Source organism: Ceratotherium simum, chromosome 14 (assembly GCF_057802395.1).
Source record: "Ceratotherium simum simum isolate JZ-2026a chromosome 14, ASM5780239v1, whole genome shotgun sequence".
Lineage (NCBI taxonomy): Eukaryota > Metazoa > Chordata > Mammalia > Perissodactyla > Rhinocerotidae > Ceratotherium > Ceratotherium simum.
In genome coordinates, this window is record NC_141913.1 from 38,397,923 (window position 1) to 38,411,945 (window position 14,023).

The 14,023-nt window shown below is 37.9% G+C and overlaps 1 protein-coding gene across 3 annotated transcripts in view; it reads right to left on the reverse strand.

Annotated features, from left to right (window-relative positions):
- Positions 1 to 14,023, reverse strand: part of DYM (dymeclin) — a 437,675-nt gene that overhangs the window by 377,308 nt on the left and 46,344 nt on the right. For all 3 annotated transcript variants that reach the window (XM_087439193.1, XM_004422520.3, XM_087439192.1), the window contains one exon: positions 9,519 to 9,571. In XM_087439193.1, the coding sequence (XP_087295319.1) occupies positions 9,519 to 9,571 (53 nt within the window). The remainder of the gene's footprint in view (positions 1 to 9,518; positions 9,572 to 14,023) is intronic.

The window sequence follows — 14,023 nt, forward strand, 5'->3', positions numbered from 1 at the left end:
AGACCTACACCACTCATCAGCAGCCATGCTGTGGTGGCAACCCACATACCAAAATAGTGGAAGACCGGCATAGATGTTAGCTCAGGGCAAATCTTCCTCACCAAAACAAAAACAAAAAAAATCCTGAAAAATTGATCATCTATATCCCCAATATATACAATATAATAAACTTTAAAGGTAAAACTCTGTTCAGATAATCACAAATCATCCTAATGAAAAATAAACAGACACATAAAGAAAGCAATATGGCCATGGGGAAGCTATTTGATCAGACAAAACTTTAAAGAACTTGCTTTAAAAAAAAAAAAATCAAGTTTAAAAGGTGGGCATTTCAGCAAATCCAGCCTAAAAAATTGAGAGGACAGTGTAATGAGAATCAGAAAATCTGGTTTGCAGATCCAAGTCTATAATTAACAGGATATTGAACCTCAGACAAATTACTTTACTTCTCCAACCTCAGTTTTCTCACCTGAAAAAGAAACAACAGCTAATATACATTAAACAATATACACTAAGTGCTTTACACACATTACCTCATTTAATCCTCAAAACCACCTATGGGATAAGTATCAATATTATGTCCATTTTACAGATCCTCACATCTAGGTTGTTACTTGCCTAAGGACACATCCTCATTTACTGGCTCAAATCCTTGGCTCTAAATTGCTATGCTATACCAACCCCTATGATCAAGGAATTAGAATTAATCAAACTATAAAAGTTCTATTGGGCTGCACAGCAAGACATGTGCTGGTCAATTTTATGTGTCAACTTGAATGGGCCACAGGATGCCCAGATATCTGGTTAAATGTTATTTCTGGGTGTGTCTGTGAGGGTGTTTCTGCATTTTAATTGGTGGACTGAGTAAAGCAGATATGCTTCCCCAAAGTGGTGGGCATCATCCAACCCACTGAGGGCCTGAATAGAACAAAGTCAGAGAAAGGTTACATTCTCTCTCTACCTGACTGACTGCTTCAGCTGAAACATGGGTCTTCTCCTGCCCTTGGATTGGGACTTTCAACAATGGCTGTCCTGGTTCTCAGGCCTTTGGACTCTATTTTGAAAACCGGAAATGCACACACAAAAACACACTGGCATGTGCTGCCAGAAGAATTCATTTTCATACAGATCTGAGAATGATGCTTTTGCTGCCATCTTTACGCATATATTTGAACTTCTTGAAAATGTGTCAGATTTAGAAAGATGGAGTTCTCCAGAATTTTTTTTTAAATCCAAGTCTGCACATAAATACTTCTAAAAACTGTACATGGCAGTAAGTCCAGCATTACAGCATACCTGCTCTGTGCTCAATAACTATCAAGTGAACTCAGGTCTACCTGCTGGGTATGTGTTCTTGTTACAGCCTGAGAGTCAGTGCAAGTAACTGCATAACTTGCCCATTGTGATAAAATGTTGTAGCACCTTGCTATTCCAAGTGTGGTTCATGGACTGGTGGCATCAGCATTATCTGGGAGCTTGTTGGAGATGCAGAATCCGGGGTCCACCTTACACCTCCTGAAGTTGACAGTGCTTCTCAAAGTTTAACGTGGCTTTAAATCACAAGGCCTTCTTATTCAAGTGTAAATTCTGATTCCCCATGTGTGAAGTGTGCCCTGAGGTTCTGCAACAGTCTCCCAGCTGATGCCCACTGCTGCTGGTTGGAGAAGGCACTGGGAGAAGCAAGGTGGAACACGTGCCGTAAGTTAGGGCAGGTTTGGTCCAGCTTTTATAATTAAGAATAGATATGCAATTAGATATCAGATATTGTTAGAGTTTCGCTTGGATTAATATTATTAATATTATCTAGCTATTATAAATCAAAAGAAAAAACTGAAACAAAGAGCTGAGGATGATATGACTACAGCCATAATTCAGAATCCCAACTTCACAATCTGTGTTCAATCAACAGCTCCTTTATTACTGAATGATATTATAAGTAATTGTTTGAATTTATAAATGGTTAGCTATTTTTAAAAAAACAAAACCTGTGTTATTGGAAAGAGCAACCAGCTACTAGATTTATGTAATTAAAGCTTTGTGTACCTTTTTCATTCATTCATTCATTCATTCATCATGTATTTACTGAGCTACTTATATGTACCCAGCACTGTTTCAGGTACTAAGGAGATACTTATAAACAGAATTCTCTGTCTTAATGGAGCTGACGTTCTAAGATAGTTAAGTTTTCACAGTACTCTTGGACAAGATGCAGATGGGGCAATAAATTAATAAAATTAAGTATGCTCAATGATGTTTAAACAACAATACCCAATGGTAGACTCAATACTCCAAACACCTCAATGGAATTGAACAGGATCAAAGTTAATTGGTAAAAATCAACTGCTATGTTGAAGTTGAATAAGCTTCAGGAGCCAGAGTAGGAACAGGGGAGGGGCCAAGCCCGTGGCTTAGAGGTTAAGTGTGCGCGCTCCGCTACTGGCGGCCCGGGTTCGGATCCCGGGCGCGCACCTACGCACCACTTCTCCGGCCATGCTGAGGTCGCATCCCACATACAGCAACCAGGAAGTGCAACTACGACACACAACTATCTACTGGGGCTTTGCAGGGGAAAGAAAAGGAGGAGGATTGGCAATAGATGTTAGCTCAGAGCCGGGCTTCCTCAGCAAAAAGAGGAGGATTAGCATGGATGTTAGCTCAGGGCTGATCTTCCTCACAAAAAAAAAAATAAATAAATATTAAAAAACAAAAAAAAGGAACAGGGGATATCTGACAGGAAGGCAGAAAAGCATAATGGAACTAGACTACAGAATCTGACTAGGTTCAAACCCCAGCTCCACCACTGGGTGTAGTGTGACATCTGCCAACTTAACCTCCCCGTGCCTCAGTTTCCTCATCTGTAAAATTAAGATAATAACAGTACTTAAGAAATAGAAAACTAACTCATTTGACTCAGAGCTTGAACCTGTAGCAATCTATTAACTGAAGTAGCTTTTGTGTAAAGAAGGGAATTCCTCATCTCTACAAGAGTTCAACCAAAATCTGGGTAACACTCAGAAAGGGTATTATAAAGAGGATTTCCATCTGGGGTGAGAGGTTGGATTTGCTTCCAGCCCCTGAAACAACCTTCCCAATATCTCACTAAAATACCCATGAGCCCCAAAATCCAATAACCAATATACAGAAAATATAGAGGACAGAGACAGGTTAATAATCCATGGAGATGCAATCAACAAAATCTACATTGTGGGAAACTACTACCCACTTTCCTCAATAAATAAATTGAGAGGAAAAAAAGGAGAGAGAGAGAAATGCAGGAAGAACCTAGCTATGAAAAGAATCATAAAGACATATCAACCAATAATAATGTGTGGACTTTTTTGGCTCCTGATTCAAACAGACAATTAGAAATTTGAACACTCAGTGGACATTTTATGATGTTAAAAATTGTTTTTAGTAAGATAATGGTATTTTTCCCTTTAACAAATCCTTATTATGAGATACATACTAAAATATTTATGGATGAACTGATATAATGTGTGAGATTTGTGTCAAATTAATATGTGAGGAAATGCTTTTGTTTGTTTTGTATATACTTTTTACTTGTACACTTTTCTGTATATATGTCATACTTCAATAAATGGGTGAGAGATACAGATGAAACAAGATGAAACAAGTTGAAAATAATCGTAACTGGGAGATCAGCAAATAGGAGTTCATTGTATTATTCTGTCTGCTTTTGTATAAGGGTAAAAATTTCAAAAATAGAGAATTAAAAATAAAATACCCATGAAAACATAAAATGCTCACAAAAATGCTGATTCAGGATAGACAGTCCTTCTCCTCCCCAAAATAGAAAACACTTTCACTAACTACAAGGTTTATAGAACTGATATAAAAACTATTCGGTAATCAATGGACCATTACAAGCCTAACTGCCTGAAAGTACCTTTGAGGAAAAAGGCCCCCTCTCGCTGCCTACTACACCCAGAAAACTTAGATTAACCCTCCCACCCAGTAACTCTGTACCAACTCTGAGGCTACAACTCCCAGAAAACAACTGGGAAGAGGTAAATAAGCCAAACACAGAGCAACGTATGCTGGAGGGTAGAGGTAGAAAAAACATTGATCCATATGTTCAACGTTTCACACTCCAAAGCCAAGGAGTAAGTATAAGGGAAGGGCCCATGTAAACTAAACAAAACCTGCACAAAATAAAACATTCTTGGGTTCTAGAAATTAGCTTAGAAAACGGTATCAGCCTGCCAAAATAACAGCAGATTCAACAAGCACCTACAGTATCCACACAATAAACAAGGTTAATAAACACACTCCCTCTGGTAGCACACAATGTACCTTCACGGTACTCTCTATGCCCTTACCCTGCTTTATTTTTCTGAAGTCATCATCGTATAAAATATGTATATTAATTCATTGTCTGCCTTCTCCCACTGAGGCCCATGAGGTCAGGGACCTAGGTCAGTCTTTTTTGCAGTTATGCCTCCAGTTTACAGAACGGAGCCTGTAATACAGTAGCTGCTCAGTGAATACTTGCTGGTTTAATGAATGAGTAAGAAAACAACAATAACAGTAACAATGGAATAAGCAATAGGTTATGCTGAAACCTCAGTGGAAGAGCTGAATCAATACTGGCAAAAGAATTCTGGTACACAAGCATCATCGGTGGAAGATAGGAAAATCAATCATCCATTTTTTTTAAAAGGAACAGAAAAGCAATGGGAAAAGTGGTATAATGAAAAGAGAGCAGTTTGACATCTAGGAAAAACAAGAATTGATGAAAAATAAACTAAAAATGCAATAACAACTAGAATCTTGAAAGAAAAGAACTGTAATGTATAAAACATTGAATCAAAGATATAAAGGAAGAGCTACAAGAAAAGAACAGAGACGAAGAAAAAGCAGATACAGAAGGCAAAGAACAGAGATCCTACCTGAACATTACAGGTGATCCTAAGTTGAGAGAGAAGAAACTAAACACAGGTAAAATCAAAGTCATAACTAAAGAAAACTTCGGAATTGAAAAAGACCTCAGTAAACCAATAAAAAGATCTCATCAAATTACAGGCAAAAGATAAAGAAAAATGTATAATGAGAAACATTTAATCACAATGGTTAAAGGGAAAAGTCTTATGAACAATGTGAAAAAAGAAAAAAAATTAAGATCTCAGCCTTCCTCTCAGCTTAATGCTAGATGCCAAAAAAGAATTGAACAACACCTACAGAGTTTTGAGGGAAACGACATTAAAGAAGTTTGTAGACAGAGAAGTTGTCTGTCATGCTCGACTGACTCCTACACCGTGCACAAACAGAAAAAGAATCCGTGGAACCCAATGGAAACAGCAAATGGAGAGCTAAAACAGCGTGAACACATGTTAGCAGCTGCCTGGTGCTGAGGAGCCAGAATTTAAAGTTGAAGCTAACTCCCACCAAATTAGAGGGACTTGGTTACTGCCTAGGACTTTCCATGGACATCTCTGAAGGGCCATGTCTGAGCAGTCATAACCACATCCCGTGACTAACAGCTATACCCCAGGACTAAGGAAAACCCAGAAATAGTAATAGCAGATCCAGAAGGACAGGAAAGAGAGAAAAGGGCAGAAAAAATATCTGAAAAAGTTGTGGGAAATAAAATCTCCCTGTAGTTCTCAGTGTTCCTGTAAAAAAAAAAAAAAAAAAAAGCCCTCACATCCCAGGTCAGGGAAACAGATAATGCTATAAAGTAAAAGAAAGTTTGCTTTCACTTCTCCTAGAACTATTTCACATACCATAAGGTTCAGAACTATAGCCAGGTGTTTAAAATTTCTCTTATCTCACCAAAAGTCAAGCAGTCACATGGCAGGATAAGTACCTCGGCTGATTCCAAAAGTGCAGGAGAGACTAGAGTATTATCTTCCTAAGTATTTATATTTCAAGAAGGAATGAGGTCCCAGAACTTGGAGACATCTCTAGGTCTAAAAAGCCAAGAAAAGGAGAAGGAAGTGTATCTGGCTCCTGAAGAGATTTTATTTACATACCAAAGAGCTGAAGTAAAGAGGAGATCCTTTTGAGAGATGATGGGCACAGCTAACTCTTTCCCCTTTACAAGCAGGGAAGATCTTTTTTCCTCATCTCTTACCTACAGGATGTCTGCCTACTCAGATAAAACAAGTGATCTGGTTCTCACGGCACTGTCCTAGCAGGTAAGAACTAGGACAAGGGAGGACTGATGCACTTACTCTCTACTCTGGGGTATTTAATAAGAAATCTGTCTCTAATCCAGAAAACCTCAAGTGTGCATTCAGGGAAAAAGTAATAAAGATGAATATAAAAAGCCTAACAAAAATAATGGCCACTAACATTCCAAAATAGATTAGAAAAACAATCTACACATCCAAGAATATCAACAAACCTCAAATAGAATAAAAAATAAATTTAAAACAATTTTAAAAGCAAAAAGAAAATCATGAAAGTAGCTAGAAAAAACGACTCATCATTTACAGGGGAACAACAATACAGTTAACAACAGACTCACCATCTGAAAAAAAGGAGACTGGAAGGCAACGGAATGATATATTCAAAGGGATGAAAGAAAAAAATATAAACCAAGAATTCTATATCCAGAAAAATTCTCCTTCAAAAATGAAGGCAACGATGACAGGGGGATGCAACTATGTAGTGGAGGAATTTTACAAACACAACACTGGCCAAATAATCGAGGTCAACACCATCAGTGATAACTCATGTTAACAGCATGTACTCCTGATATGATGTGTTGAGAACAGCAGTTCACCACTGTGGTCTTCCTCCTACAAACCCATAACCCCAATCCAAATGATGAGAAAAACATCAAACAAACTCATTCTGGAAAATATCCTACCAGTACTTCTGAAAACTCTAAAAGTCCTCAAAAATGAGGAAAATCTGAGAAACTGTTGCAGACCACAGGAGGCTAAGGAGACATGATGACTAAATGTAATGTGGTATCCTGGACACATTCCTGAAACAGAAAAAGGACATTAGGAGAAAAACAGTGAAATCTGAATAAAGTGGCAAGTTTAGTTAACAGTAATATACCAATGTTGATTCCTTAGTTGTGACAAATGTACCATATTAATGTAAGATGTTGACAACAGGAGAAGATGCCGATGAGGGTTATACGGAAACTCCTTATACATAGCTTTGCAACTTTTCTGTAAATCTAAAGCTATTCTAAAATTAACATTTTATTTTAAACATCTCAATAGATGGGTTTAATAGCAACTGAGAAACAACAGAAGAAAAGATCAGTAGACTAAAGACAGGTTAATAGAAAATATTCTACTGAAGGTTAGAGAGAAAAAAAGAATGTAAAATTAAAAAAAAAAAAAACAGGCTAACAGGCAGATGGGACACAACGAGAACATTAGCAGAAGTATAACAGAGGCCCCAGAGGAGAGGAAAGACAGAATAGGACAGAAACAATGTATAAACCAATAATGGCTGAGAATTTTCCGAAACTGATAAAAGACATCAACCCACAGATTTAAGAAGCTCTACAAACCTTAAGCAGCGAAAAACCCACAAAGAAAACCACTCCTCAGCATATCATTCTAAGATGCTGAAAAACCAAAGGACCAAGAGAAAAACTTAAAGCATCCAGAAGAAAAAAATTCCATTATGTTCAAAGGAACAACAATAACATTGACAGCTTTCGTCTCAACAAAAATGAGAGAAACCAGCAAAATAACAGAGTGTTACCTTTAAAGGATGGGAAAGAAATTAATGCCAACTCAGAATTCTATAGCCAGCAAACATATCCTCCAAAAGTGAAGGAAAAAGAACATTTTCAGACCAAAAAAAGAAGAGGATTGTTGCACACCCACATGGCCCTTAAAAATTGATATGCATTTATATTTACTGATGTGAAAAGAAGTTCCTAAATACTGCTGAGTGAGAACAACATATAAATAATACCACTTATATAAAATTGTGCATATAAATCAATACACACAGAATACTTTGAAAAAAATCTTATCACAAAAGATTAGCAGTGATTTTCTGTGTTGTTTAATATGGGAAGATTTTTATTTTAACTGCACCACTGTATTGTTGGAATTTCTGGCATTAAATGTGTATCTTTTTTTGCTGTTCCCAAAAGTAGTGGTTTTTTTTTTTTTTTGAGGAAGATTGGCCCTGCGCTAACATCTGTTGCCAACTTACTCCTTTTCTTTTTCCTCCCCAAAGCCCCAGTACATAATTGTATATCCTAGTTGTAGGTCCTTCTAGTTCTTCTATGTGGGATGCCACCTCAGCATGGCCTGATGAGTGGTGAGTAGGCCCGCGCTTAGGATCCAAACCCATGAACCCCGGGCTGCTGAAGCGGAAGGCGCAAACAATCGCTATACCACTGGGCCAACCCTCCCAAAAGTAGTTTTAAATGTATAATCACATACTTAAATAAAAAATGTCAAGTGAAAAATACAGATTAAAATAATTTTGAGCTCCTGTACATTGGGCATTTTAAAAACACATTATCTCTAATTTTCAAAGCAACAATGACATGTAAGTCTAATTATCTGCATTTTTTTAAGCATACACATTCCTTTCCAATTGCTACTAATTTGAAAGTGAAGTATTTGAGAAATGAGGCCCCAGAAAGGTAACACTTGTTGATATAAATGGTGAATAATGACAAGATGCTAGGCATTTTCCTGGATATTTCATATGTTATCTGATTTTTTTCCTCACGAGAATCTTTTAATTTAGACAAGGAAATTAAGGCTCAGCTAATAAGTAGCAGAGCTGAAATTAAAATTACAAAATGAGGGCCAGCTCGGTGGCATAGCGCTTAAGTGTGCACGCTCCGCTGCTGGCGGCCCAGGTTCAGATCCTGGGCACGCACCAACGCACCCTTGTCAAGCCATGCTGTGGCGGCGTCCCATATAAAGTGGAGGAAGATGGGCACAGATGTTAGCCCAGGGCCAGTCTTCCTCAGCAAAAAGAGGAGGATTTGCGACAGATGTTAGCTTAGGGCTGATCTTCCTCACAAAAAAAAAAAAAAGTCACAAAATGATTCCAGAGCCCATGTGCTTTACCATAACACCAAGTTGTTATTACTAATTCAAGAAGCTTCCTAATATATTTTCCTATTAAGGAGTGATAACCATTCTGGTTAATATAGCCAACAACAGCATATATAGTCAGTGCAGTTGGCAAAGCAAAGGATGAATGAGCCTATATTCTCTATGAACTACATATGCAACTACAAAACTAACTTAATATGTTGAGTTTTCTCAGTATTTCAAAATTCATAAAAACAACAAGCTGAAAGAGAGTCTATAGCTTAGCAGAGTCCATTATCACTACTGCAAATAACAAAACATGTCTCAGTGCTGTTAACTGACTGGTACCTTCTAGTGGCATCAATGAGTACCATGAATAAAAGTAATTATTATTACCATCATCATCAAGAATATATCACTTCATTAACTCAGTTAGTAGCACACTATCAAAATTTATAACAGAAATTCTGAAATAAATGCCTCCACACACATGCATACACACTCATTTTTCCCCCTTACCTAAAGACCTGCAGACCGAAACGGTTGCCTCCTCCAAGAGCTTCAACTCAGAACTGGAGAGAAAAAAGAAAAGTAATTAATAATCACAACACTAAATATGTACATACTAACCAGTTAAAGGAATATATAAAAATAAAGATAAAAATAATTTAGAAGGAAAATATGGTTTACAGTGGTAAACAATAATACCAGCAAAATAAAGTTAAGCTTCTATTTTCATTGTAATTAGAAAATTTACCATAATTCTCAACATGAGAGTCCTAAAAAAGAAGCACTTAGGGCACCCTGCCTTTCAGGCATTGGGACAGGGAGAAGGGATGGGTTTGGGGGACTTAGGATAATTTGAGACAGGCACTCCAAAGTACAGAGCACGAGGCAGGGGCCCCATCTGCCCAGTTCCAAGGGCAGTACTGATCATGGGATTACAGTTATTTAGAAAAATGCCATTATTTTTAGGAGATACATGAAGTCTCGTGTTATCTGCAATACTTTCAAATAGTTCAACAACAAAAAAAGGAAGAAACAAGGCAAGAAAAGAGAAAGAACACATATATAAGCTTCAATAATTTATGAATATATAGAAAAACAGAAACAGACACAAACAGATACAGAGACAGAGAGACACAAACTGACACAGAGACAAACATAAAACTCTGAGATTTAGGGCCAGCCCCGTGGCTTAACGGTTAAGTGCGCATGCTCCGCTACTGGCGGCCCGGGGTTCAGATCCCGGGCACGCACCGACATACCGCTTCTCCGGCCATGCTGAGGCTGCGTCCCACATACAGAAACTAGAAGGATGTGCAACTATGACATACAACTATCTACTGGGGCTTTGGAGAAAAAAAAGGAGGAGGATTGGCAATAGATGTTAGCTCAGAGCCAGTCTTCCTCAGCAAAAAGAAGAGGATTAGCATGGATGTTAGCTCAGGGCTGATCTTCCTCACAAAAAAAAAAAAAAATAACTCTTAGATTTGAAAACACAGGGGAAAGCTTCATATCATTGGATTCGGCAATGATTTCTTGGACGACACCAAAAACAAAAGGCATCTAAAGAAAAAAATAGGTTAAGTTGGACTTCATTAAAATTAAAAACTTTTGCACATCAAAGGATACTATCAACAGAGTGAAAAGTCAACCCAACAGAATGGGAGAAAATATTTGTAAATCATATATCTTATAAGGGACTAATATCCAGAATATACCAAAAAAAAAAAAAAAAAAAACTCTTAATAACAACAAAAACAAACAACCCAATTTAAAAATGGGCAAAGGATTTAAACAGACATTTCTCCAAAGAAGACACACGAATGGCCAACAGGTATATGCAAAGATGTTCAACATCACTAGTCATTTAGGGAAATGCAAATCAAAACCACAATGAGATACCACTTCACACCCATTAGGATAACTATTATTTAAAAGAAGAAAAAGGTGTTAAAGAGGATGTAGAGAAATGGGGACCCTTGTGCATTGCTGGTGGGCATGTAAAATGGTGCAGTCGCTGTGAAAAACAGTATGGCAATTTCTCAAAAAATTAAATATAGAATTACCAGATGATCCAGCAATTCCACTTCTGGGTATATATATACCCAAAACGATTGAAAGCAGGGACTCAAACAGATATTTGTACACCCATGTTCACAGCAGCATTATTCACAATAGCCAAAAGGTAGAAGCAACCAAAGAGTCCATCAATGGATGAATAATGGTACAAAATGTGGTACATATACACAACAGAATATTATTCAGCCTTAGAAAGGAAAGAAATTCTGACACATGCGAAAACATGGATGAACCTTAAAGCCATTACTGCTAAGTGAAACAAGCTAGTCACAAAAAGACAAATATTGTATGATTCCACTTATATAAGGTCCCTAGAGTAGTCAAATTCAGAGACAGAAAGTAGAATGGTGGTTGCCATTGGTGGGCTTCGGGGCAGAGGAGAATGAGGAGTTAGTGTTTAATGGATACAGAGTTTCAGTCAGGGAAGATGAAAAAGGTCTGGAGATGGGTGGTGGGGACAGTTACATAACGAAGTGCATGTACTTAATATGACAGAAGTGTACCCTTAAAAACGGTTAAAATGATCAATTTTATGTCGTGTATATTTTGCCACAATAAAAAAAAAGTGCATTCCAATTTTAATTACAGCTCAACTAGCTATGTGACCTTAGGCAATTTTCTTAACTCCTTGTATCTTAGTCTCCTCATACATAAAATAGAGATGATGATAATAGTACTTGCTTCAAAAAGTGTTATCATTAAATTATATAATACGTACAAAGTGCTTAGAACAATGCCTGGCACAAAGTAAACCCTCAGTAAATGATAGCTATTATTAATTCCAAAATGTAGTGTTTTTTCCCTAGTTAATAAATTAAAATAATGTTTTACATCTGTATAACCCTTTAAATGTTTTCCAAGCACTTTCAAATTTATTAGCACATTTAAAACCTCTTCTAATGCACAGGACAGTTATAAACTCTATTTTTATAGATAAGCAAACTGAGGCTTCCAAAGAGTTTGAGTAACATTCCAGGAATCAGAGGCCTAGGAAGAACAAGAACCAGCTTTAGAGCCTGGCGACGGGGTTAAAAAGTACGTGTTCTTTTATGCCAATACACATGGCACAGCAAATCTTCCTATGGGCAATGATTCTACGGCCAGTTTAAAAATCCCTACCTCCTAGCGTTCTCTGCTGTTGCTGATGAACCAAACCTTCAAAAAGAGTGATCCGTAAGCATTAAGCCTTCTGATAACGTTTTAGAGCAACTACAGAAGAAAAGAGATTGCTTTAGCTACCTCTAGAACTACACTGTCCAACATGGTAACCACTAGCCATACATAGTTGCTGACCTCTTGAAATGTGGCTAGCCCAAACTGAGACATACTAGAATATAAAGTATGTACCAGATTTCAAAGATTTTTTTAATGGAAAATACTTCATTATTAACCCTTATGTTCATGAAATTATAATACTTGGGATATACTGGGTTAAATGAAATGTATTATTAAAATTAATTTCACTTGTTTCATTTTACTTTTTTAACGTGGCTACTAAAAATTTTAAATTACGTATGTGTCTCACCTTATATTTCTATTACACAGAGCTGCTCCAGAACTTGTCTCCCAGCAATTGAAGACAGTATCATGTATAAGTATTATACATACAAACAAAGCTAAAACTCACTAATTACTTCAGTAAATATGCCACTGAGGAACACAGCTATGCTTAAGAATTGGTCCCAAGAATCAACTGCAAGGCCAGCAGGAATCCTAAGAGTCCTTTCTGTTTATCTCTGCACCCCACCCCCCACAATCCGCAAAGCTCTTTTATGCATCTTTCTTACTAATGGGCTTTCTCTGCTTCTCAGTGGATAGAGGATGGCTTCCTATAACCCTCAGCTTTGCAGCCAAGTTCCAGCCATATGGAAAGCCTGTCTTTCCATATCAATTCCAAATTCCCCAAGACTCTGGCATGGCTTACATCAGATGTCTATCCCTGATCCAGTCAGCTATGGCCAGGGCGTGGGGTCATGCTGAACAAGCCTAGCTGCATTTCTAATCTTGGATTCTACCAGAGACCTCTGTCTCTTCATCACATATGCCCCTCTTTCTGGCACATGCTAAATCAAATTGATTTTTGTTAATAACCAAAAGACTTCTAATTAATAAATCACTGTGGTCAGATTTAATAATACACAGTATTTGGCAAGAAGTAAGAACTATCAATTACTCAGTTTACTGGTTACTCAGGCAAAAAATAAAAGTAAAGAGGTATAAAATGCAAAAGATTGTAGGGGCCGACCCGGTGGTGCAAGTGGTTAAGTGCGCGCGCTCCGCTGTGGCGGCCCAGGGTTTGCGGGTTCGGATCCTGGGCGCGTACCCACGCACCGCTCGACAAGCCATGCTGTGGCGGCGTCCCATATAAAGTAGAGGAAGATGGGCACAGATGTTAGCCCAGGGCCAGTCTTCCTCATCAAAAAAAAAAAAAAGCAAGCAAAACATTATAAAAAGCTTTATGAGGTTAATGACCAAACCACATGCATAAAATGTGTTTCACTCGTGATTCTACTTTCTTCAGTCAATAACACTCTCTTAAAACCGACTGGAACCAAGAGCTTCAATTATATACATGTGGCTATAACCTTCAAAAGCTTATGAATTTGTTCATTCAACAAACATTGCCTGGGTGCCCAGGACATGCTGGGCTCTGTGAAAGATGCTGCCTCTACCTCCAGGCTACATGGAGGAATGAAGAAGTAGACAGACTATTTGGGGTAGGGGAAGTACGAAGATTAAGACCAGCCCAGTGCGTGAGCTCATAGGAGGTGCGTTCAACCTACCCTAAGAGCAGTCAAGGAAGCACCCTGGAGGAAGTAACTGTTTGTCCTGAAGGAGCAAGAGAAGTCAGTCAGGCAGACAAAGAGGAGGGCTTTCCAGACACAAAGAAGAGCACATACAAATGTATGGCAGTCACAGAGAGCCTGGCACTTTCTGAG